At 46.6% G+C, this 23614-nt stretch overlaps 1 protein-coding gene across 4 annotated transcripts in view; it reads right to left on the bottom strand.

The window, feature by feature from the left end:
- ARHGAP17 (Rho GTPase activating protein 17) overlaps positions 1-23614 on the bottom strand; it is a gene marked incomplete at both ends in the record, with an annotated part of 77178 nt that overhangs the window by 4830 nt on the left and 48734 nt on the right. For 2 of the 4 annotated variants that reach the window (XM_084250379.1, XM_084250380.1), the window contains 10 exons: positions 2510-3064; positions 7442-7611; positions 9522-9755; positions 11425-11581; positions 13057-13148; positions 15379-15492; positions 17520-17600; positions 20165-20246; positions 20736-20847; positions 22259-22386. In XM_084250379.1, the coding sequence (XP_084106505.1) occupies positions 2510-3064; positions 7442-7611; positions 9522-9755; positions 11425-11581; positions 13057-13148; positions 15379-15492; positions 17520-17600; positions 20165-20246; positions 20736-20847; positions 22259-22386 (1725 nt within the window). Of the gene's footprint in view, positions 1-1555; positions 1580-2509; positions 3065-7441; positions 7612-9521; positions 9756-11424; positions 11582-13056; positions 13149-15378; positions 15493-17519; positions 17601-20164; positions 20247-20735; positions 20848-22258; positions 22387-23614 lie in introns of all 4 variants that reach the window. The other 2 variants (XM_084250378.1, XM_084250381.1) reach the window with 2 other exon arrangements.

Below are 23614 nucleotides of genomic sequence, written 5' to 3'. Positions count from 1 at the left end.
AGAGTAACAATTGAGAGATGCAAAATGACGCCAGAGCCCCTCCATTCTCCTGAGCTGGTGCCTGGTGGCCTGAAGCAGGCAGCCAGACCTACTCCCCAGCTGCAGTGTCCCCCGAGAGCTGATCTTCATCCCCTTCTTAAGGTCAAATGCTCTAAACGAATAATCTGTTTTCAGCAATTTGTCTAAGGTTTTCCAAGTGAAAAGATGTCATAATAAGGTCTGTCTGTCCAAGGAAGTTATGCCCTTTTTTTTCAAAATACACAATGGTTGTCTCCAAGAATGGTCAACAGCAGCATGGTGAGCACCAGCAGATCCATTCATTCGAAATGCTGGTTTCCTGTGCACTTCTCACGGCAGTGCATGGATTTTAAGAAACTGAAAGACAATTGTGGTGTCTGATATTTCTTGAGTTAGGAGAATTCATAGAACAGGTTGTTGATTTTTTTTTTTTTAAAGTTCAACTAATATCTTAAGGAAGATTCTGTTCTTTATAAAATAAAGTACAGAGCATTACAGAGTTGTAGCAGATCCATAAAATAACCTCCTGGAATAAATACATTCCAGGTAACAAGGACAGACATAATCCTGGTTTGGCATCTGTCATCTACATAAGGAAAGATCTGGGAATAAAATTTGGGGGTGTTGCAAGTACCTAAGAGTTAAAAGGCTTGGCCTTACTTAGGGGTTAGTCTTTTTTGCTCTGTGCATGACTTTCCACCTAAGGGGCTAAACCCAGATCTTGGGTTAATCACCAAGGAGTGGGGAAGGTGGCATCACTCCAAACCCTCCTTGTGTTTTAAAGCTTGTGCTCTTGTTTCCCCTTCTGGCTTCTACAGAAAGTCTTCCTCAGAGCAAAGCTCTGAACACTGGCCACGCAGCCCACTGAAGGCTCGAGGCCCACAGTAGCTGAGCAACTCTATGTACAGCAAGAGCCGTATGCCGTGCAGATGGGCACCTACAGGCAGGAGCCAGATGAGCCTCAGCGCCTTTTAAAAAGCTCATGTGGTTTAGGAAAGCAAAATGTAAGCATGCTAGATGCAAAGGAATTTAGTGTGGGTCTTTGGAGGAAGGTGTTTTTTATTTTGGTCCTGAGAATTTTGAGCATCAAATTAAGAAGCTCCATGCAGTTAACTTGCACTTAGATGTAAAATTAAAAATGAAAGCTTAAGACATGAGGGACACGATTTCCCGAGTCCTCTTTGGCTAAATGCTGATGAGCCAATCAATGACAGTTAAATCACACCGCGAAGAGCAGACCGCTGTGGAAAGGCTTACCAAAAAGAAAGAATTTGTTCTTAGTATGTCATCTGAGGGGCTTCAAATCTACTAATGTCTACCTCTAGAAGTGGGAGCTCTCAGCTCAAAATGCTTCTGATAAAAAGAGAAGTGAAGCCTGCAGGCTCCAGAACGGGTGGCCTGGGGTCAAATGGCTGGCTGCTCCTGAGCACAAAGTCAAAAGCACAAAATACAAAACACGGCTAAGCAGGAGCTTTTGGGGCTGAGGTGCAAGCTGCTGGGGGGTGTTACAGACCTTAGTCCTGGAAACCTTCCCCACCTGTGAGGGCACTAGGAAGGGCATCTAGTGGGAAACAAACAGACAGACAATGTGACTTTGTTCTCTTAAAAACAAATGCTGAGGTGTCATCAAGAAAAAAGTCATGAACCATTTATTAACACTTGCAAATTATGCACTACATTCCTGGGGTGGAGGGTTAGCAAAAGATCAACTAGTTATTTAAGTCCCAGGCTGGCGTGTACCCAGGGCTCATTTTCAGCAGAGAAGTCACACGGTAAGTTGGGGCGCACACAGATGGATTTCAGCTTCTCTGAAAAGAGTTTCACTTAGAAAATTTAAAACGAGGCTATTGTAAGAAATGATTCGAAGCTCCTAATTACCGTCTTAAAAAAAAAAAAAAAACACTAAAAAACTCCACCCACTTCATTGTTCAATCAAATAGTAAATTAGGGCACTCGGAGTGGATTCTTTCTAAATCATAATTTAGTAAAATGGCCATGTGCGTGCCTATAAAAAAAAATATTCCATTCGGCAGCTCACTAAAATCTGTATAGTCCACCAGCCAAACAGGCTTTGGCGGGAATTAGGGGAAAACGCTCCCTTGCGCCATCAGAGGGGAGCGCTCTGCTCGCTCGTGCCCCAGACCCTCTTCCCAAGGCGTCGAGTTTGGCATCAATCAGGCTTTTTAAAGTCACATCCGAAATACTTCACTTAACGTGAACGTTTTTACTCTTGGAGAGAAAATAAGCATTTTATGAGGACTTCATTAAGAAATGATTTCAATTTACTTGAAAACCGTAAATGCAGGTCAGCCTCCACCGCGTAATGAACCCACAAAGCAGGGTGCGGGGTCAGCCCCGCAGCCGACGCTCCCCCCACGCTCCGGCACCGCACGAGGCGGGTGGGGGGTGCCCCCGGGAGCCCCCGGCCCGCGCACACCGCGGCCTCGGGACGGGGCGGCGCCAGCAGGCCGGGGCGGGCGCCGGGACTTACCGGTGACCACGCGGGACGCGGTGGGCGCGGCGCCGGCGAGGGGGCCGTCCGCGGGCGGGGGCGCGCCGGGCGGGTGCGGGGGCGGGGGCACGCTGGGCCGGTTCCGCGGCTTGGGCACTGGTCTCGGTCTCGGCAAGGTGCCCGCGTGCGGCTGTGCGGTCTCGGCGCCGCTCCCCGCCGAGGGCTGCTTCCCCAAGGGCGGGGTGCTGGGCGGCGTGGGGGTCTGGGGCGGCGTGGGGGCCGGCGGCTCCGGGCCGGGCTCGCCCTGCGCCCCGGGCTTGCCGGGCGCCTGCGTCGGGGGCTGCGGCGGCGGGTGGCTGGGCGCCTGCAGCGGGGCCAGGCTGCTGGAGGGCCTCCGCGGGGCCGCGGGCTGCGAGGGCGCGCCGGGCTGGCCGGGCTGGCCGGGGTGCTGGGTGGGCGGAGAAGGACTTCGGGTGGCTGGTTTCGGAGACAGGCTGGGGGGATGCTGAGATGCTGCTGGAGAGCTCTGCCCCCCGGGATGGCCCGGAGGTGGGTTTCCTGGTTTTGGGGGTGCCGGAGCAGGTTTTTTAACAGCTGCGCAAAAGGGGAAAACGCCTTTCAGTAATAAGAGCACAGTGATGGCCAACGGCCTGAACCGGGGGCGGGTCACTCCCCGCCGGGAGACCGTGATGTCACGCGCCCCATGCCACCGCCCGAGCCCACTTCACCCCTGTGGACTTCCTCTCCCAAACCCACAGTCTGTCTGCCAGTGAGAAAAACATCAGACAAATGCAAACTAAGGGATTGTTTTTAAAACGCCTGACCAGCACTCCCCAAATGTCAGGACCATGAAAAAACAAAGGAAGGCTGGGGAACTGCCACAGACCAGAAGAAACCAAGGACACTTGGTGACTGAGGCAGGTGCTGTCCTGGCGGGCGGCCTTTCCAGGAACACAGCCAGTGCAAGAAACACTGGTGAATTCAAACAATGTTTGGAGTTTAGTTAAGAGCAATGTACCTGCGTAGTTTTCTTAGCTGTGATAAATGTACCTTGGCTAACCAGGTGTGTGGAGTGGGGGGACTGGGTGAGGGTATATGGGAATCTGTCAGCACTTTGCCACTTTCCTACAAATCTAAAATGACTCCAAATTTAAGTGTTTTTTTTTTTTAATCATTCCTCTAGTGACATGTTCAATAAGAAGAAAACTTGGTGACCAGCGGCAGCCCACCTACACAGAATGCTCTAACCCTACTGGACACCCCACCGTCTTCTCTCACCACCCGAGGGCATGGGGAGAGATGGAGACGGAGAGAAGCAAGAAGAGTTGGCGGTGGCCCAGGCGACTGGTCTGCCTATATATACCATGCCCCTTGTTTTGATTTTTTATTTTAAATAACAGAAATTCTACCAGTTCCAGAATCACTGAATCAACACATTCTAGATAAAATTATCAAAAAATCCAGGAGATCACCTCAGAATTACTGCTCTAAGTCAAGATAAGTTGCATTACTCGTCTCCCAGTTGAGACCAGTGTCTCTCGGGGTAGAATCAGTCGTGAGGAACAACTTGGTTGTGAGGAGGGTGGTATGGAAAAACTATGGGGCTGAGAGCTTGCTCTGGGGCTAGGAGGGGGTAGGTGGGAAGGAGAGACGAATAGTTTTCAAATCCTGCTGACATCTTACCATCCCCTAAGCTAGGAGCGGGGAATGAAGGAAAGAAATACTCCTGCCTTTCACCCGGCATGTTGCCAGCACCGAGCTGGGTCTTGGCGTAAACTGCCTCATGCCAGCCTGACAAGCTAGCTGCTCACAGGCACTGCCAAATCCATTTCATGGTGGGGAGGACTTGGGCATGGAGGGCAAGTGTGCAAGATCACATGCTAGTGGGTGGCGAACGGACTCACATCCCTGTCCACTGGACTCCTCAGAGTTCTCCTCTTCCTCCTCCTCCTCACACTGCTGGGATGGCTGTTCACAGGGCCCAGAACTCAAACAAACTTTGTATAAAGTTTGCAGAGCAAAACAAACTCTGCTGGGGCCTCAAAACACCTTTCCCACAGAAATAACCTGCCAGCTGACAGAGGAAAGAACGTGGGAATTTCAACAGTGCTCTGGTTATCATAAATCACTTGAAACCCCCACCCCACCCCCATCCCAGCTTTCTGTTCTAAACGATATTAATTATAAACTTATTTTGAACAACAGGTCACTCCTGACATTTCAGGGTGCAGAGAGGAAGTGTGAGAGTGGTGACAGGCCATGGACCCTGTGTCCTCCCTGTTGCCCGCTAGAGTGCACCACCAGGGACAAGCCTACTCATGAGACCTCACAACAGGAGTGCAGCCACAATTGGAGGCAGGGACTGGGGCCGGTAAGGGGGCTTGTTTTGCAGCATGGCCCCTAAAATCAAACCAACAAATGAAGAATTGAGATCTAGGAAGGGAAAGACCCAGCACTCTGGGGTTGGCTGAGCCGCCAGGTGTTCAGCGCAAGCCTGCTCAGACCTGATTTCTACCAGGCACTGAGCTAAGGCCCTGGCTCCGTGCAGGGAGATCTGCTGCCCTGCACAAAGCTGCTGCTAATTTCTGGGTGGATTTTCCCAGTTCTTCCCGAGCAACCTGCTCTCTGCACGGGCGGCCTGACATTAGCGCTTGTGTGACTCTTCTTCATATAGTTATCACATGCTGAGTTACATGTGTGGCCTTAGAATGTTTTTTCTAAGGATTCATCATGTCTAGACATTAATTTTTCCAAATAACTGGACGTTTTTCCAATGACAGAGCTTATTCTATTTCTGGTTACAGAAAAGATAATGAAAACAATAAGAACTCAAAATATTTTTAGCCCATATTTTAATTGGGTTATTGGTTTGGTTTTTTTGGTTTGTTTTTTGCTACTAAGCTGTATGAGTTCCTTGTACATTTTGGATATTAAGCCCTTAATTTGATTGTGGTTATCTTTTCGCAGTGTCTACGTACATTAAATCATCGCATTGTACACAATGCAATGTGGACTTCTATATTGATACTGGGACAGAAAGAAACCATAACTGGAAAAACTGGGTTACAGCCTGAAGGCTAGCTAATAGCAGTATATCATTGCTGGTTTCCTGATTTCAATAATTGTTCTTAACATTACGAGAAGCCAAGGGAAGATCACATAGCTTCTCTGTACTATCTCTGCAATTCTCCTGTAAGTCTGAAATTATACAAAATTAAATTTTTTAATTAAAAATACAAACCAAATATATTCTTTGCCACATTCAGAATGCACTTGCTATAATAAATTCACTACTTCTAGAACGACTTAAAACACAACGCTTTTTACAGTGAGGATCACCCGTACTCTAATAAAAGCAGTTAAGAGTTGTGACAGGGACATCTGGGTTCATACTACCTTAACCGACTTTAAAAACATCATCAATGCATCATATTCCTCCCTGACCAGGGCTCAGTCTTAATCCTATTGACCCTCAGGGTCAGATAAATTCTCTGTTGCGGGGGTTGTCCTGAGTGCTGCGGTATGTTCCCAGCACCGCTGGCTTCTACCCCCTAGATGCCAATGGCACGAGCCTCCCAGTTGTGACAACCAAAATATCCTGGGCTGGCAAAGGAATGAAATCACCAAGTGATATCACCTCATATCTGTTAAAATGGCTATTATCAAAAAACTGAGACAACAAATGCTGGCAAGGATGTGGAGAAATCGGAGCCCTCGTGCACACTGGTGGGAAGGTAATGGTACGGCCATTGTGGAAAACTGTGGAGGTTCCCAAAACATCGAAAATAGAACTACCATATGTTCTAGCAATCCCACTTCTGGGTATTTAAAAGAAATGAAATCAGGATCTCAAAGAGATATTCAGCTCCCCTGCTCATTGCAACATTATGGAAACAAGCTAAATGTCCATCAACTAATGATTGGACGAAGAAAAAGTGACATATTTATACACAATGGAATAATATTTAGCTTTTATAAAGAAGAAAATTCTGCTATATGACAATATGATGAGTCTATTATAAATAATAAGTAAGTAAAATAAGCCAGGCACAGAGTGACAGGTACTGCATGACTTCCCTTACATGTGGTATCTGAAATAGTCAAACCGAAAGAATCAGACTGTGGAATGGTGGTTGCCAGGGCTGAGAGGGGGGCAGCAAGGAGGTGGAGCAGAGAGCTGCTAGTCAACAGGCATAAAGCTTCAGTCATGCTAGACAAAAGCCCTAGGGATCTACTGTAGAACAACGTGCCTACAGTACAGTAGTTCACTTAATAATACTGAATTGTATGCTTAAAAATTTAAGATCTCATGCTAAGTGTTCTTACCACAATAAAATTTTAAAAAAGAATAGAATGCATAAACATATGAAGATGTTCTCCTAAGAGAAAATGGGTTTAGTGCCTCCAAGGACTAGGGAGCAGACCAGCAGGGTTCAAGTGCCTCCCCTTAAGAGAGGGGAGAGGAACAGCTGGGCCCCAAGTGGGCCCATGGCAGGAAGTTTGCATGGGAGCTATGGGGGATTGTCAGTTAAGAGAGGACACGATCTGCTTTGCGTTTGAAAGCAGTTTCCCTGGCTTTCAGGGAAGGCTGAGGAGAAGAGGATGAAGGGGCACAGGTGGGAATTGTTCAGATGCTATATTCATCAGAAAGCCCGGGACCCTGGCCAGAGGGCACAGTGGTTTGCAGAGCTGCAGAGCCTGGCCAGTACAGTGGCCGTAGCAGTCCTCAGGCTAGGAGCACCAGATTTCTGGAAAGCTGGGAGTGGTTCTGGAAAAATGCCTTTTGGTTTGTTAATTTTTATATTTTTCAAATGCCTGCCCCTCCACTTTTTTTCATTTCTCTTTAATACTTTAAAATTTTCCCACTTGCCATTTTATAACAGATGTAGAGATGATCTGTCCAAAGTCTCTCAGCCTGAAGCCTTCCTTGCACACCCTTCCCCTAGGGCATGCAGTGAAGGGACTACTTACCCCTGCGCAGAGTGTGAGGGCTGGGGCCTGCGGAATTGTGTGCCGGACCAACAGAGAGCTGATGAGAGCCAGTGGTGGGCTGGGCCTGGCTTGGGCCGGTGGCCATCTGACTGCTGTTCCTCCCCGGCGCAGGTGCAGGTGCAGGCGCAGCATCCTTGGGCTTCGGAGGACTAAGGGGAGTAGAAGTCAAGTTAGGTATCTGGCATTCCCAGCTAGAACGCTGAGCACACTACAAAATACCAGGTTCAATCAGAGTTTTCACCTCCATAGGCAAGGAGGTGATCTGAAATTTTACATAATTCATTCTGGGCCTATAAAGCTAATATGGATTACATATTTTATGAGACTTAAATTGTATCAGATTGTCCTCTATACACTCTGCCCCTCAGATATGATACAGACCATTTCATAGCCACCTATAGGAACTTCAAGTTATTGCTTGTACTTAAATTGGCAGTATTTTAAAACACATGAAGGGGCTTTGAGACGTCAAAATAATATGATTTTGACACATACATTGTATGAAACTAAGCAAAATCTATGGCAAAATCCCAATACCCTGAATTATAAAATGCTTGGTTACAATAAAAAATTTAGATTTGGGGCAGGAGGGGGGCGATAGGAGCAAATGGTCACTTGACAAAGCCCAGAGTCCACAGACAGTGGAACCTAGTACTCAGGTATCCTACTTCCTGGCCCAGAACTTCTTATGTCTGACTTCTTATGCCAAAGAATGCAGGTCATTAGTGAAATAGACACAAAATATCTACAGAACATGAAATACTGAGAGCAATTTGATGCCTGACATTTCATTTGTCCTGTGCAATGAAGCCAAATTATTGTCTTAAATAATATATTCAGTCCTGATTAAACAAATGGAGTGCCACAAGTGAATGAAAATGTGAGTCAGCTGATTCTTTCCTCAAACAAAAACTTGAAAGTAAAACAAATACACGTATAGAGTAGCAGCTACTTAGAGAACAACACGAAGCTTACGATGGGGAGATGAAGCCCTCGGAAGTTTGAAGCCTTATTTGTAACCAAAAAGTGAACTTCCCCAAATTATTCAAGTAAACAGGAATGCAGGGATGCACAAAGCACTGGAGTGCAGCTATGAGGACTGTGAGATTCTTATCTCATAGGTCCGGGGCTGAGCCATGGGGCCCTCCCGCCCCGGTCCAACATCAGGTGAGGGCATTTTCCCAAGGCAAATCCATCTCTCTGTATGGAAAAACATGGCTAAACAGGTTGTCCCTGTTTTATACATTTTTTTTTTTTTTACTTTATAAATTATCAGTTAGTGCTTTATAGATGGCCGAAGTAGAGCAAAGAACAATCAAAACTGTAGCATCTACTCTGCAGAGGCTCATCTTTACAGCAGTTGCCAGTTGGGCTCCACCTTGAGTGGTCATCTGCCCAGGTCAATGTGAGAATGGAATGGATGAAAATTCAACCAAATTCTCAAGCTCAAAGGTAATTTTACTTAAAGTGGCTATGTATTTGTAGCCCACTCCAGGCGGTTAGTCAAAGGTTAAGCAACAAAAAGGCTTCCTCTATTGTACTGTGTATCAGCTCCCCTATAAGACTGAGCCAGGGGTGGGAGGACGAGTTAAATCACCTAGAGCGCCTAGTACCTATTAGTCACAGAGTAAATCGGATTGGATGAGTGATGATGAGTGAATAAGCCTGTGAATGAATGGATGCCAGAAATACTGTAACCTAACTTGCTACATTCAAACATTTACTAGTGGAATGACACAAGCAAATGGTACATCAATGCCGAGGACACATTAAACAGGTAAGAGATTTGTGATACTGCTAGACACCCATTGGCTTCCAGCTTCCAACACCAAAGCAGTATGGTAAAGAAAGCAAACAATGTTGCTTTCTTTTGAAAACAAGAAAGGAAGCAAGCACTCTGAGGTCTTTTGATCCATTCTTTGCCAACTGGAGGAGTGAAGGCAAATCTGGTTCACTTTATGCCCAGTGATTCTTCAGATGTGGATGCCGTGCCCACAGGCCGGCACCTGCAAGACGCTGGGGTATCCAGCTCTCAGTCAGCAGCAACCAGCCTCCTTACCTGCCATCGCCCGGGCTTGGCCCCTGCTCCAGCATGCCCGCAGAGTTGGGGACAGTCCCACCCCCTGCGCTGCTTTCAGCCCTAGAGCTCTGGGGAGGGGGCTCTGGGCCCGCTGGCGCCAAGGTGCTGCCATCTGTGGGCGGGAGTGGCGGCTGGAAAGCGGGGGACAGGTGCTTTCTATTTAGAGTACCACCCCGCCGGTGGGCTTGGAAGTCCATAAGCTTCACACCAAAGCTACACAGAGAGAAGAAACAGTCAACACACCATGCAAGCCGACCATTAAGACAGAAGCCCCTTGGTCCACTCGTGTGAGAACCCACACACGGGTAGCCACCCGAGCTGCCTGGCATGCAGTGAGGAAGCTAGGACCAGTCAGTGGCCATCCCTATCACCAGGGCAAGCAGTTCAACTGGGCTTTTAACCTGAGGGGTTCGATGGACCCTGTTTGATCAATGCCCTTTCTCACACGGGTGTGAGCAGCTGGGAACAAACAGACGGCCCTACCCGGGTGAGTGGCATCATGTCAGCATGTTTTCTTCCACACCACCCACCCACTGCCCAGCTCAACTCTGTGAGTCTGGGGGCCAGGTAGACACTGAGTCCAGAGGTCCTACTGGGGTGCGTGTGAGGTCGTCACACGCCACTAACTCTGAAGCTGGGAATAGAAACATAAGTGTGTGTGCGAAGACTAGATCTGAACAGATACGTGAGAATGGAAAAAGCAGTTGCTTTTGGGAAGGAGATGGTGGTTGATTGGAGGAGAGGTTGGAAGGAAGACTCACTTTTCATGTAAGTCGACCATTGCATGAACTTTCAAACTTTTCAGTTTGAAAAACAAATGCTAAACAGCTCCCCAAGTTCAAATTTACTGGGTGAGCCAGTGGGGAAAATCCACCAGGCAGGTAACTGAGAATTGTCCACTATGTGCTAAGCAGATTCACATCGCATCACAACACACAAGGACCGATTTGGGCTGTGATCGTGAGGCACGACCGAGTGTGTGAAGGGGGTTCAGACAAGTAAAACTTCACATCGTAAGTGTAGATTTCAGAACGACAGAATCGGACAACATTTTCCTCTGTTATGGGTTACAACAAACAAAACAAAACCTCTACTTTAAGATTGGCCAATTAAAACAAGCGCTTGTTGCTTGTTTTAAGGCAAAACTATTTCCAATTAATGTTATGACATGTATGCAAGAAAAGCAGGTGCGTCCCAACAGGCCCCTCTTACTCTTAGCATTACTGGTGAGTAGGGTGGCATTTCATCACACACTTGACAGTTGTCTATAGGCAAAAATTCCAAGTTCCCTTAACCATTGGAAATTCCACAAATCTCCCGTGGAGCACAGAACAGAGACTTGCCATCTCTCAGTGAATCCCACATAGCCACTTCTTCCAGAACTGGCCAACACTGAGGTTTCTTCAGCCAAACATCAGTTCAGTGGTTGGCTTCCACGGAGGGGCCAAGTTATACCAAATACCAAATCGCACAACTCACCAAGAGGTGGGTTGCTCTCACTTTCAGCTCTGGACACAAGTCCATAGGATATAACTCATTTCCCCTTTTCTTTCTCCCCCGCCCCCAATTAAGTACACTCAGAGGAAACTGCTGTGTGTGTGATGCTCTTCCACGGCAGGGCTTTTCACAGACCATCAAGCAAGGCTTGAATGCACAGGGTGGGAGTGGGAACTGGCAAGCTACATACCTACTTTACGGTCAGATAACTGTTTGGAATGAGCTAGAGCAGACTTCCTGAAACTATGTGGACTCCCCCAACCGTGGGTGTGCTGGGCCATGCTCATCCTGCAGGGACACTGAGGCAGTACCAGATACTGAGGGGTTAACAACTCTTCTACATGGTATCTGCTGTGGCTCTGAAAGGGAACAGCCCTGAACACACCTCTCTTTCTTCACCAAGTCCCCTTCCATCACCGCCATGCTGGCCGGCCGCTTCCTCTCCAGGGTCCCCGAGTCAGAGTCATTTCCAGTGTGGGGTGAGTGATTGGAATTTGGGGTGGCAAGAGGTACGAATGCTTCTGATACATTAAATTCCACCTCTGTAAGAAGAAACACAGACACACATGACACACGCAGCACAGGGGCTGAGGGAGCTTTACGCTGCTACTGAATGGGAGTCTCCTTCTTCAGTCCACAAGGCCCCACTCGGCCACGAGCAGAAGCCTGGGGTGCTCTTGCCTTCCTATTGGACCAAGGGAGGGGAAATAAGAAAATTGGAAGTAGGGGTGGGATAGGACGCAGAAGTTACACAATTCCTCTGTGTTCTTTTTTGTTAAAAAAAAGAAATCATGGGCCTCCCTGGTGGTGCAGCGGTTGAGCGCTGGGTTGCGAAGCTGCCTGCAGCCTCTGCAGCGCTGGTTCAATTCCCGGCTGCTCCCCGGCCACCGGAGGAGGGTCCCACATGGCATGCAGACCATGGCATGCAGACCTCTCCTGCCACTCGCTGCTCCCCTCAGCAGTGTACTACGGTCCTTCTGCCTGCTCTGCTCCCCGCTCTGGTGAATTCTCTCACCCTCCCACGCTTCTGACTGTACCCAGTGCTTGTATATATAAATAAATAAATCTTTAAAAAAAAAAAAAGAAATCATGGAATACAGAAGAGAAAATGAGCATGGATTACTCACCTGTCAAATAAAAAAGCTATTTACAGTTTGATATAAAAAAAGAAATAAAAGGCAACATCAACTCTACTGTTTATAGCAGTTTTTGCGAGATGGGTTTTCTCAAAGGAATCCTAGGCAGAGAGCCAATATTCATAGATCCCTCGCAGGTGTACTGAGTAGTCTGCGTGAAGGAGGGCCAACGACTCTGGACAACAGGATGCGGTGTCCCTGGGCTGTGACGCTCACACTCTGGCAGACGTGACAGCCGCGCTTCTCTGGGCAAAGTGGGGGTGGGAGGTCCAGACTCCCGACACTCGCCCATCAGCACGCCCAAAGGGGCCAGCACTGCCACACACGCGGCTTGAAAACCTAGCACCTGCGGGATGAAACCCTAATTCTCAGACCTTCACACACTAGCCCCAACCTTATCTTTGCATGAATCTAACTATCTCCCTAGAAGAAAAAGAAGCCAGTGGGAACCTCCTGCATGTGCAGCGCCACCTCTTCTATGAAGTGCCCCTCTTTGTGTCCAACACTTGAGTTTGTCACATCATCCCTGGTCGCCCAGCCTTCTGACCGGCCACTATCACGGGGCATGTGGCCTTTTCTAGCGGCTGCGCTCCTCCAGGAACAAACAGTAGGTCTTGCTAGCAAGCATGCAGCACCTCCAGGGTATTTAATGCACACTGGCTGAGAGGATGATGCCAGTGTGAAGTGACATGAAGTACAACACAAGCTAACATGCCATTATGTCAAAAACATGAGTGCACACAGTCTGGGAAAAAACGTGAAAAAGTGAAACCAATTACAGAACCATGAAGAAACTCCTGATGTATTTTCTTCTTTGAAACAATGTTTGATACTATGAGACGATTAGCTCTGGCAGTCAATGAAATTGAAGAGGTAATTACCTTCAGGGAAGAACCAGTCCGCGTGCTGAATGATGGGCTCGATTACAGCCACCACGTGGACAGACGTGGCTGCTGCCATCTCGGCCAGCGTCCTGCAAAGGAAGGTCACAGAGATGAAGCGCCTCCCCCAGGTGGCCCCGGTGTCTACAGGCCGTGTCAAGGCCATTCAATTATTTTGAAAAGATAAAATAAGTTCAAATTCAAAGACTAAGGCCCTAAGGCCCTGGCCTATGAGTGTAGCAGTGACCACTCAGAGAAAAAGAGCCCACAGTGACGAGAGCGGGAGAGCGAGGGCCGGACACTGTGGTCAGGACGCTGGCTGTAAACTGGTCCGGAACGCGTGACCTGTGGTAATTACCATCTTAGGACTCAAGATCGCCAAAAAACCATTTGCCACTAATGTACCCAGGAGTGATTCCATGTGTCTCCTGCCCTATCAGGAAACCTGCACCCCCACATTTAACATGAACACGGTTGTCACACATGTGGACTGGTCCCAAGATGAGTGTCAGGCGTCGCAAGGGTCTGAATGTCAAAGCTCACAAGGAAGAAAACAAGTAGGAATCATCCCCCTGGCTGTTGCTCAGAGCACCTCAGAAGCAGCCAGGCCACAGAGGCCTACATTCACCCAGCTTCCACCACACTTCGGAGTTTAATTTTTACAACCTACAACCTGGGGACTGTCATGATGCTAACTCCATAAACGAGGACACAGGATTCCTAAGACCCTAGATCCCAGGTCTCACTACTTCAAACCCACCTCCTCTTTATTTTCATTCTGCCATTCCCACTGGGAGGAATCTTTTCACCCCAATTCCCAACCAAGGTTCTAGCTCCTTTCAAATTCCAGCTTAAAATGCAAGCTCGGCCTGCAAATCTCCCTGCTCACCCTTCCTCCCATGTGGATTCTGAAAGTACTACAAGCCTGAGCACCGGTGTGGACTGGTGAGGACCTGTTCATGCATATTCTTGGTCAATTTTGCTTTTTAACAAGGCACTACTTGTTCATCTACTGATTCTTTTTATATATTCTGGATCTTTTCTTGGGAGCTTTCTATTTCTAATTCTACTAATCAAATTTATTTGACTGCTAAATTTATTTCTTGCACTACTTTTACATCTACAAAAGTATTCCCTATTCCAAAAGCTAACAAATATTTACTTGCCATATCTATGTCATTACTTTTTATATGTAACTCTTTAGTCTACGTGGAAATTAGATGCTATGAAACAGACATATGTAATTAACTTTGTAGATGCAGTATCTTTCATTTTTCTTTATGACACTGGATCTGTTTAAATAATCTTACACTTTCTGAAACGAGATTGGGCATACACGAGTCAATGACTGAAGAGAAGTCACCGCATGTTTTAGTGGGACGTCAGGCACCAAGCGGCAGTGATGGGAGGCAGGGGGTGAAGGGCACAGGCTCCGTAGCCAGCACCTGGGCGCCACGACCTCCCTGTGTGTCAGGCTAAGCGGCAGTGATGGGAGGCAGGGGGTGAAGGGCACAGGCTCCATAGCCAGCACCTGGGCGCCACGACCTCCCTGTGTGCAACGTGAAGCAAGTTACTTGTCCTCTCTAAGCCTCGTCTGTGAGACCTCACCTATAAAAATGAGGAAATAGCACCTATACTTCACAAGGTTATTTATATGAGGATGAAATGAGATAATCATATTGCTACCAACAGAGTGAACATTAACACTAGTGATTTCCTAGAAGCTCCCCAGGATCTCTCTGATCTCCTTCCTCTATTCAATGCACATTCTCAATGCCAACAAGGGTCTTCCTAAATGCAACTTGATCAAGTTATTTTTCTGCTCAGAAACTAAGTTTCCAAGCATCTCTGCAAGATATACAAGGCCCTTCATGACCTGGCTCTGCCTGCCAGCCACAGTCTCACAGCCTCCGTGGTCAAGTTCTAGGAGACCAGGCGATCCCTGGAAACAAGCCCACAATGTCTTCGTTTGCTCAGGTCCCATCACATTCATCAAGGTACAGCTTGAGTGCCACTTCCAAGCCTGGATTATGTCCTTTCAGCAAGTATTGTCACCCTCATTCTCTGTAATGTCTATGATATCACTGCCATGTAGGCAGACACGTGTGGTGCTTTCGCTGCACTGTCGCTGTGTGACCAGCACCTGGGATAGAACCCAGCCTCACAGTGGTGTTCGAGAATGTGGGCTAAATGGCAAGATCACTGCAGAGCACTCTGAAGTGCATATTACCCCAGATTGAGCATCTTGAGTTATGTTTCTATTTTTCCCATCAGGTGGAAAGAAGAAATTGAAATGACACATTATGGTAAAAGATCACTTACCCTTCATTTTTGGCCCATAACAAATTAGGGCCCAACACGATTGCAATGTTGCTGGGAGTCATTTTATTAACGTCGCTCGTCTGAGCAAGCTTTGCGAGGAACTTGATTAAATACCTATGGGATAAAGACAAGGGGGGGAAGCATTGACTCTGAAATGACTGCAGGAATGTTGTCGTCATGCCTAGTGCTCAGTCCCAGCTGCTACCTGAAGCGTTATTAAATCAGAATCTGATGCAGTATAAGCATTCCATAAATTTCATGTGCTCTTTTTAAAAGAAAACAGACTAATTTAGGACTAGGAAGAGGAAAACAAGTAAAATGTAAACCTCAATGATTCAATCTCTATTTGCTGTATATTTATAATCAATTTCTCCTTTATGCCCTATCTATTCTAGGTAATGTGAAAAACAGTGGGCCCAATATAGTTTTAGTGTAAGCAGAGTATATGTTTACACATACACAAATATGTGCACATATATGTGCCTATATTACATAAAGGTAACTGTATTTGAAAATGCTCTTTTTAATTATGAAATCATCCAATTTATCATAGATACACTCTCTGATGTACAAGTACAGGAAAAGATTAAGAACAATTTAACTATCAATAAGGGCCAGGTTAAAAAAGCTACTCCATATATATGTATGTGTGTGTGTGTGCATATATATATATATATATATAGTGGAGTATTACAGTCATGAAAAGTTACGATGAAATGAAAAAAATTGCCAAGATGTATAGTAAACAAAAAAGGCAAGGAAGAGAATGTATACTATACTATTTTGTATAAAAAAGGGGGGGGGATGTAGGATCAAAAAAATGTACGCACATATATGTGTATGTATTTGCTTGTACAGTCATGTGTTGCTTAATGATGGGGACATGTTCTGAGAAATGCCCACTAGGCAATTTCATCACTGTGCAAATGTCACAGAGTGTAGTCACACAAATGTAGATGATACAATCCACTATGTGCCCCATCTCCAGCGCATGGCCTGTTGGGACCACCACTGAATACTCAGCCCATTGCTGATGATCTTGAAAGATCACTAAGCAATGCCTGCCTGTACCAGTGGAACTCTTGCCAAGAGGCTGTTTGAGAAACTGAAAACACGTGTACCTCTCAGGAGAGGAACCAGGTAGCTGGGAGATAGGAACAGGATAGAGACTTTTCATTGAAGTCGCTTAAATTTCAAATCATGGGAATGTACTTCCTATTGATTAGTAGAAATTATAAAGAGTAAAATAAACAAAATAAAAGGTCAAATTCCAAAGTCTCGGGAACCATAATTCAGTCCCCACTGTACGACCACGACTATGTTAGGGAGATCTGCAATTCCGGACTAAAGTGCTAAATGAAGCAGAAAAAGATACTGTAAGTATCAACCCAAACATGGGTCACGCTGATACCTGACATGTTAAAAAGGTAATATATAATCTCCGTCTCCTGAAATCTTATTTAAGAGGATGATTTATGCTCTATTTAAAATAAATTATGTGGGGCCTCCCTGGTGGCGCAGCGGTTGAGCACTGGGTTGCGAAGTTGTCCTCAACCTCTGCAGCGCCAGTTCGATCCCCGGCTGCTCCCCGGCCACCGGAGGAGGGTCCCACATGGTGCGCAGACCTCTCCTGCCGCCCGCTGCTCCCCTCAGCAGTGTCCTTCGGTCCTTCTGCCTGCTCTGCTCCCCGCTCTGGCTCTGGTGAATTCTCTCACCCTCCCGCGCTTCTGACTGTACCCAGTGCTTGTATAAATAAATAAAAATAAATCTTTAAAAAAAAATCCATTTAAAAAAAAAATAAAATAAATTATGTGAAAGATATTACAGAAAGCACAACTACTGATTAGTTTTTGCCTTTTACAAATTGGGCCATTTAGTCTCCAAATCCAGCATACAGTCAGCCCAATTTTTCACGAGACTTTTTTCCCAATATCCGCAGGGCAAATGGGAAGGCTATTTACTAGGGCAGACATGAAGCTGAAGTCTCAGGTTCATCACGGCATCACACATCAACTCCCATTCCCAGCTACCCCAAATCCAAGCACACTATGCTAAATGGCCCCTGACTAGGGCAAAACCTTTCTTCACTCCAGATCACTGCTGCTTAGAGGCTGGATCTTCAGAACGGCAGTCGCACATACCTAAAGTTAACAAAGTTTTGTGGTGGCAGCTTCTGACATGTTCTCCATAAATCTTGAAGCTTTTTGTCTTGATCCTGCACACTGAGAACAAAAAAGATACAATTCATAGCCAGTTGGTACAACGCATACTAATAATACTTGTGTACTGTGCTCCATTAACAGAGGGGCCTCCATCGACAGGGGAAAGCACAGGTGGAAAACAGCAAAGATTTTGGAAATAAACAGATTTGGAGTCAAATTCCAACTAATTATATGTGCAGTTAGTATATGGCCAAGATTTATTCCCTTGATGCGCAAGACTGGGGTAAGAAGGTGGACTCTGGTAATAACAGTGAGGTTTTGTGCCATCAGTAAGGGGAGTCATCTCTGAGGCCAATGCTTGGCACACAGGACAAGATACCACCAAAAGCTCCGTCAGGAAAGTGGATAGTCATGCGTATCTTTGTGGAGCCCAGATCTTTTTTTTTTTTTTTATAATTTTCTAGAGGCATGTCTTATTTATTTATTATTTGTTTGTTTGTTTGGTTTATACAAGCACTGGGTACAGTCAGAAGCGCGGGAGGGTGAAAGAATTCACCAGAGCCAGAGCGGGGAGCAGAGCAGGCAGAAGGACCGAAGCACACTGCTGAGGGGAGCAGCGGGCGGCAGGAGAGGTCTGCTCGCCATGTGGGACCCTCCTCCGGTGGCCAGGGAGCAGCTGGGGATCGAACCGGCTGCAGAGGCTGCAGGGAGCTTCGCAACCCAGCGCTCAACCGCTGCGTGTGGAGCCCAGATCTTGTCCTAAGTGCAGCTCAGCCAGAGGTGAGCGGGCTGAGCCCCGACATCTAGACCCTGGTCTTTCCCTCCCCTCCACATATAGTCCAAAGGCTCTAGGCCAGGAACCTGGACTATGCACCTTGGGAATACTCCCTATTTAAAAAACAATTAGTAAAACATATAGAGTAAACAAAATAAAAGGACATTTCTGCTATGAAGCGATTCCAGGAGCCTTCTGCTTCACAGTTTTAACGTGCAAACTTTCACAAGGGCCAGACCAGCACCTGCAGAGCGGGGTCAGCTCTGCCCGGCAGCAGGCAAGAGCATTACAAGTGGCTGATGCAACACATTCTCCACCCTGGACCAATCTGGAGAGTGACAATAGGGGTTACACATAATTACACTCAGGGACCATCCATGTGACACTGGGATGGGAGGGGGGCCTGCGCTGAAGTACAGGGTCAATACACGGACAGACAGACATCTTTCAAAAGCTTGTTTCCTTGTAGGGCTGAGTTTGTGAGCTGCAGAACAGAACGTGGAGCCTATGTAGCCTTCCATCAGCTACCTAACAGAAGAAATCCCAGAACCCTTTCCTCCCTGACACTGATGGTAGGGCCCATTTATTCAGGCCCATAAGCATGATGCTTAAGGGGGCCGTACTATGACCAAGGACACAACCATGACTAAGAACTGACTGGGACTTTGAAATCCTCTCCATCAACCAGGGACAGAGATTCTCATTTCAACGCCACAGAGACAAGTTCAAAGGCAAATGGCTGGTTAGAGTGATGAGTCAAGGGATCAGAGTCACAGCCTCTTTGATGGGAATGGGTGACAGGGGCTGAAGGTGTGCATGGGGCAGGGATCTGTTCTTTGCCTTTGAGTGAGGACTCAGGCACCATGAGAGGAAATGAGTCAGAACTGTGATGGGACAAGCTGACGAGGAGGAGGGGTGACTAAGAGACTATTTACAATAGCTAAAGCTATGGAAACAACCCAAATACCCAAAAATAGATGACTGGATCAAGAAGATGGGGTCCATGTATACAATGGAGTATTACTCAGCAATCAAAAAAGAGAAACTTCTAGGACTTTTTAAAGAAGCCTACACTGCTTAAAACTCTGAGAACAAAAATGTTATCATCACCATTTATTTCCATATGCATCAATATGCCTGTGTTACTATGCTGCATTAACACAAGTGCCTGTTAGTCCTAGGAGTAAGCTACTCCTAGTCACGCTGAAGCTGGGGGTGGAGGGGGGGACAAAGACCGTGGGGTCTGAATTCCAGCTTTGCCAATTGCTTGCTATTCCCTCGGTGTCAGATGTCTCGTCTGTAAAATGAAGACACCAGCTGCCTTTCATGTCACTGATTACGGGTTACAGAAGATAATAGGTGTAAAGGTCAGTACAGAACTTAGCTCAGTAAATACTAGGTAAGCGTTAACTATTATTAATAATAACACTAATACTAATGTTACTAGGACAACAGGATATTATTGCACAGTTGAGTTTCCATACAGCTCAAGAGGCCAACTGCCATTGGCTGGGATGGCACTTTCTCCCACATGAAAGGGGTTTATAATCAGCTGATTGGTGTGGGTATTGATGTGGGTACCACTATAAATTTTCCACCATACGAGTCACACAAATTTAAACCAATGCATGTGTGGTGACCTTCCTACACTGATAATTATAATATTCAATATTTGTATCTTAAGTTTAAGAACCAGAGCAGTATTTGTTAACAAATAATTAATGAAATTAACAAATAATTTAAAAATTATGTTCATTTTATGATTCCTGAGAGCATAATGGTTTACACATGGGACACAGTATTAGATTATTGCTTTTAACTTTTAAAATCCAATGTTCTTTAAACTTACCTTGCAACCTGTGTCCATTCTTCATACAGATTAAAAGTCATCAAAGGTTCAGGCAGTTCCCGCAAATAGGACTTTAAAGCACCTGAAATTATTACCACTTTTTTTTAGTATGAAAAGGGCAAAGGCTGGGAATCTTGGATCATATAGCTTGCAAATTGAAATAATCTCAATTACAGTCTTCCAAGATAGCGAGAACAATTCATGATTTGTGAAAGTAGTTAGAGAATGAAATTTCTGTCCTTGCAAAATATATTGAGATCATCAAAAATGAAATTAACTTCAAATCCATCTTCCTAATAGACGTAATTTATCCAGGTGGAGCTAGACTTTGGAGGTGGAAGAAAAAAAGAAAATAGAAGCACATCCCCAATATTTGGATTATATGTACATTCACCTTTACTTAATAACGAGAATCAAAAACAGGAATAAAAAAGACGTGTGTGCATACACATATATATAATTTTCCAGTTTTATCTGTTACTTAAAGCTAAAATTAAAATTGGATATTTAGCTAATGATTTGCTTGAGGTATGTTCTCCCCCCACCTTAAGGTCCACTCCTTGGAGCTCACCTGCTACAGCGTGGGGGTCTGAATAGAATTCATCCAGGTGGGACGTAGAACAATCTAAAGCAGCTTTCAGTTTCTTTAACTTGGAGGCCCCAGCCCCAATTCGGAAAAGACCCTAAAGGAAAAGCCATTTGCATTAAGTTCAAATTGTGAGCCTTATGCGAGCAGCAGTCAAATTATGACGGAGCCCCGGGACATGGCCCCCCTCCACCTCCCTCTCACTCCAGCCAGCCTCGTCTGTGAGGTGGTCAGGGCGAATGACCAGGACAAGCATGGACCTTGGGCAATGACAGCCGAAAGCAACCCATGTTTAGTCAGTGCTACTTAACCTGTCCTGCTGCTAAAACACCCATGCCTATCAGAAACCTATTTAAAAGCAATATTTTCTATTTTTACAGGTGACTGCTATAGATTTTTGAAATTTAGAATTGTTTTTTAGTTGGAATCTTAAGAAAAACTGCTAGACTAGGCTGCTTGTCACTTTCACTGCCCTAAGTGGCACTTAGGGAGCAGAGAGAAACACATGAAGAGTCGACCAAGAGGCAGGACAGTGAGGACGCTGGGCCTGGAGTCAGAAGATGGGGTTTTATGCAAAATCAGTCAGGTGGGGTTTCTCAACATTTGGGGCTAGACAACTCCTTTTAGGGGGGCTTTCCTGTGTAGTGAAGGGTACTTGGTAGCATCCCTGGTCTCCACCTGCTAGGTGACAGAACACACTCCCTAAACTGTGACAGAAATGTCTCTAGATCTTGCCAAAGTCTCCTGAGGGGCAAAGAGTGGCCCTGGCAGGTGAAACACACATTTGTCGAGGCTGAAGCCTATAACCCCCAGAGCACATGCAACAGTGGAAACCCACTTTGCCTCAATAACCATAATTTAGGAGAAAAAAAAAAAGTGGCCCTGACTGGGGAGCCCTGATCTCAGATAGTAAAATTTAGGGTTACATTTTGGGGGCAGACACTGGAAGTTAACACAGGAGGGCTCCGGGGGTGGTTGTTGATCTGGGTACTGAGGACATGGTAGGTTCGGTTTGTGAAAGTCCTTCACTTAAAATATGCACATTTTTCAGTATGTATGTAATACAGAAAATAAAATACAAAGTACTAAAGAAGAAAAATAGAAAGACATGTTTCGAGTCTGGCCAAGCCCCAGTGTGTGATTTCCATAGCCACACAGAGTTACCATCCCACTCTGCTTGATTCATGGGTGTTTTCTGGGTAAACATTCTGTGAAATAAAGTACGTAAGTGTCTCCTAAAAGTTGCTGAGTACTACACAAATGTGAGATTCAGTCAACAACTAAAGCTGATTAAACTCATTTTCACAAACTACAATCCAATTTAAAACAAAATAATCAAATGGGACTTAAAAAAGTCAGCATGCACCACACAGAAGAAGGTGAATACGGTCTTGTGATGCTGGTCTCACCAGTAGCACCTCCAAAGGGTGGAATGCACAGTGCAGGCAGGTGACTGGCTGGGAAGGCTGGGTCTACACAGCACACATAGTGTGGACAGGTGCACTCACCTCCTCCTTCATGCCGGTCTCCAGGAGCAGCATGACGCAGGCTTCGATGGGGAGCGCAATCTCACGCCCGCTACGCTTCAGGTGTTCTTCCAAAGGAGTCCCGAAGGCTGGCTTTTCTGCCCACTTATCTAGAGCAGCAAAGCCCCCAGTGAGACACCCAGCATCACCAAGCTATTTACTCCCAAACCACCAAAAGGAATTGTTTTTTTTTTTTTTTTCCTTTTTTAGCACACTGGAATTTGAGGCTTTGGGAAGAGGAGCAACATCTGCCCTATTTGCTTTCGTCCTCACCCTTCACTAGAGCATTGAAGACAGGCCTGCGCCAGGGTGTCACCTGCAGAACGAAGCCCTGAAGACACCCAGAGACATCGCGTGGTTGCCCAGAAGCCCCGCCAGGCCTGCCGCCCCGCTTGGGCCCACTCACACTCCACAGCCCCAGCTACAACAGGAATTCACCTGAGCATCCTGTTTTCACTGACAAGAAATTTACTCTAGCCATGCAAAGCAGCATTGGCTTTTCTCTCAAAGAAGAAACAGCCTCCTTCAATGTGAAAAAGAAAAGAATTTCCTAAATTCTAAACACAAGCCAAGCACCCTCACACTAGAATGGAGATGGCCCAGTGACCGGGTGAGAGGTGCCACATCTCCATCACATGCAGCCTCATGCCCCAACAGGCCCAGAACATTCTGAGTAGGAGAGGACACACATTTGCAGCCCCCAAGCAGCTTCGGCAGCAAAGCAGTACCTTCAATCATTTCTAGGTCACGGGCGCTGCTTCATTCCACAAAAGGTTTGAGGCAGCTAAGTGAAATCCATACAATAAAGCAGTGACATAGAAACAAGAATTTAGAAGGTGGATGTATTAGATGAGGGGGAGAAGGATCTGGTGGGCCAGGCTGCCTGCAGGGGCTGAGACCTGGCGCTGCCGGGGAGGCACACAGGAGCAAAGGGGGAAAACCAAAGGTGAAACCACCTCGGCATGGGAGGCTACTCCCTGCAGCACCAGGAAGGGCTCACACCCTTCCCAGGCTGTCAGCAGACAGCTGTCCATTAGCCACACTGCTACTAGAATCTTGGGCTCAAAGTAGGCAGTGTCTCTCGAGTGTGTGACACGCTGACTCACACACACGTGTAAGAGCAGATGCAGGGTTGTCTGCACAAAGGGGAAGGAAGAAAAGTGAAATGCCACAAATCCAGAGATCCGAGGACTGTGACAAGCTGAAAACAGAAGAGCAAGCGCGGCAGAGGCGGGAGACCAGGGCAGGAGGGGCAGTGGGCTGGGGGAGGCCTCCTGTCTCGGACCCTGGGGCCCCGGGCAGTGGAAATGGCATCCAGGACCTGGCCCTTCTCAGAGG

Source organism: Talpa europaea (genome assembly GCF_964194135.1).
Source record: "Talpa europaea genome assembly, chromosome: 12".
In the NCBI taxonomy this organism is placed as follows: Eukaryota; Metazoa; Chordata; class Mammalia; order Eulipotyphla; family Talpidae; genus Talpa; species Talpa europaea.
The sequence above is the reverse complement of the archived record's forward strand: the minus strand, read 5'-3'. Positions and strand labels throughout refer to the sequence as shown.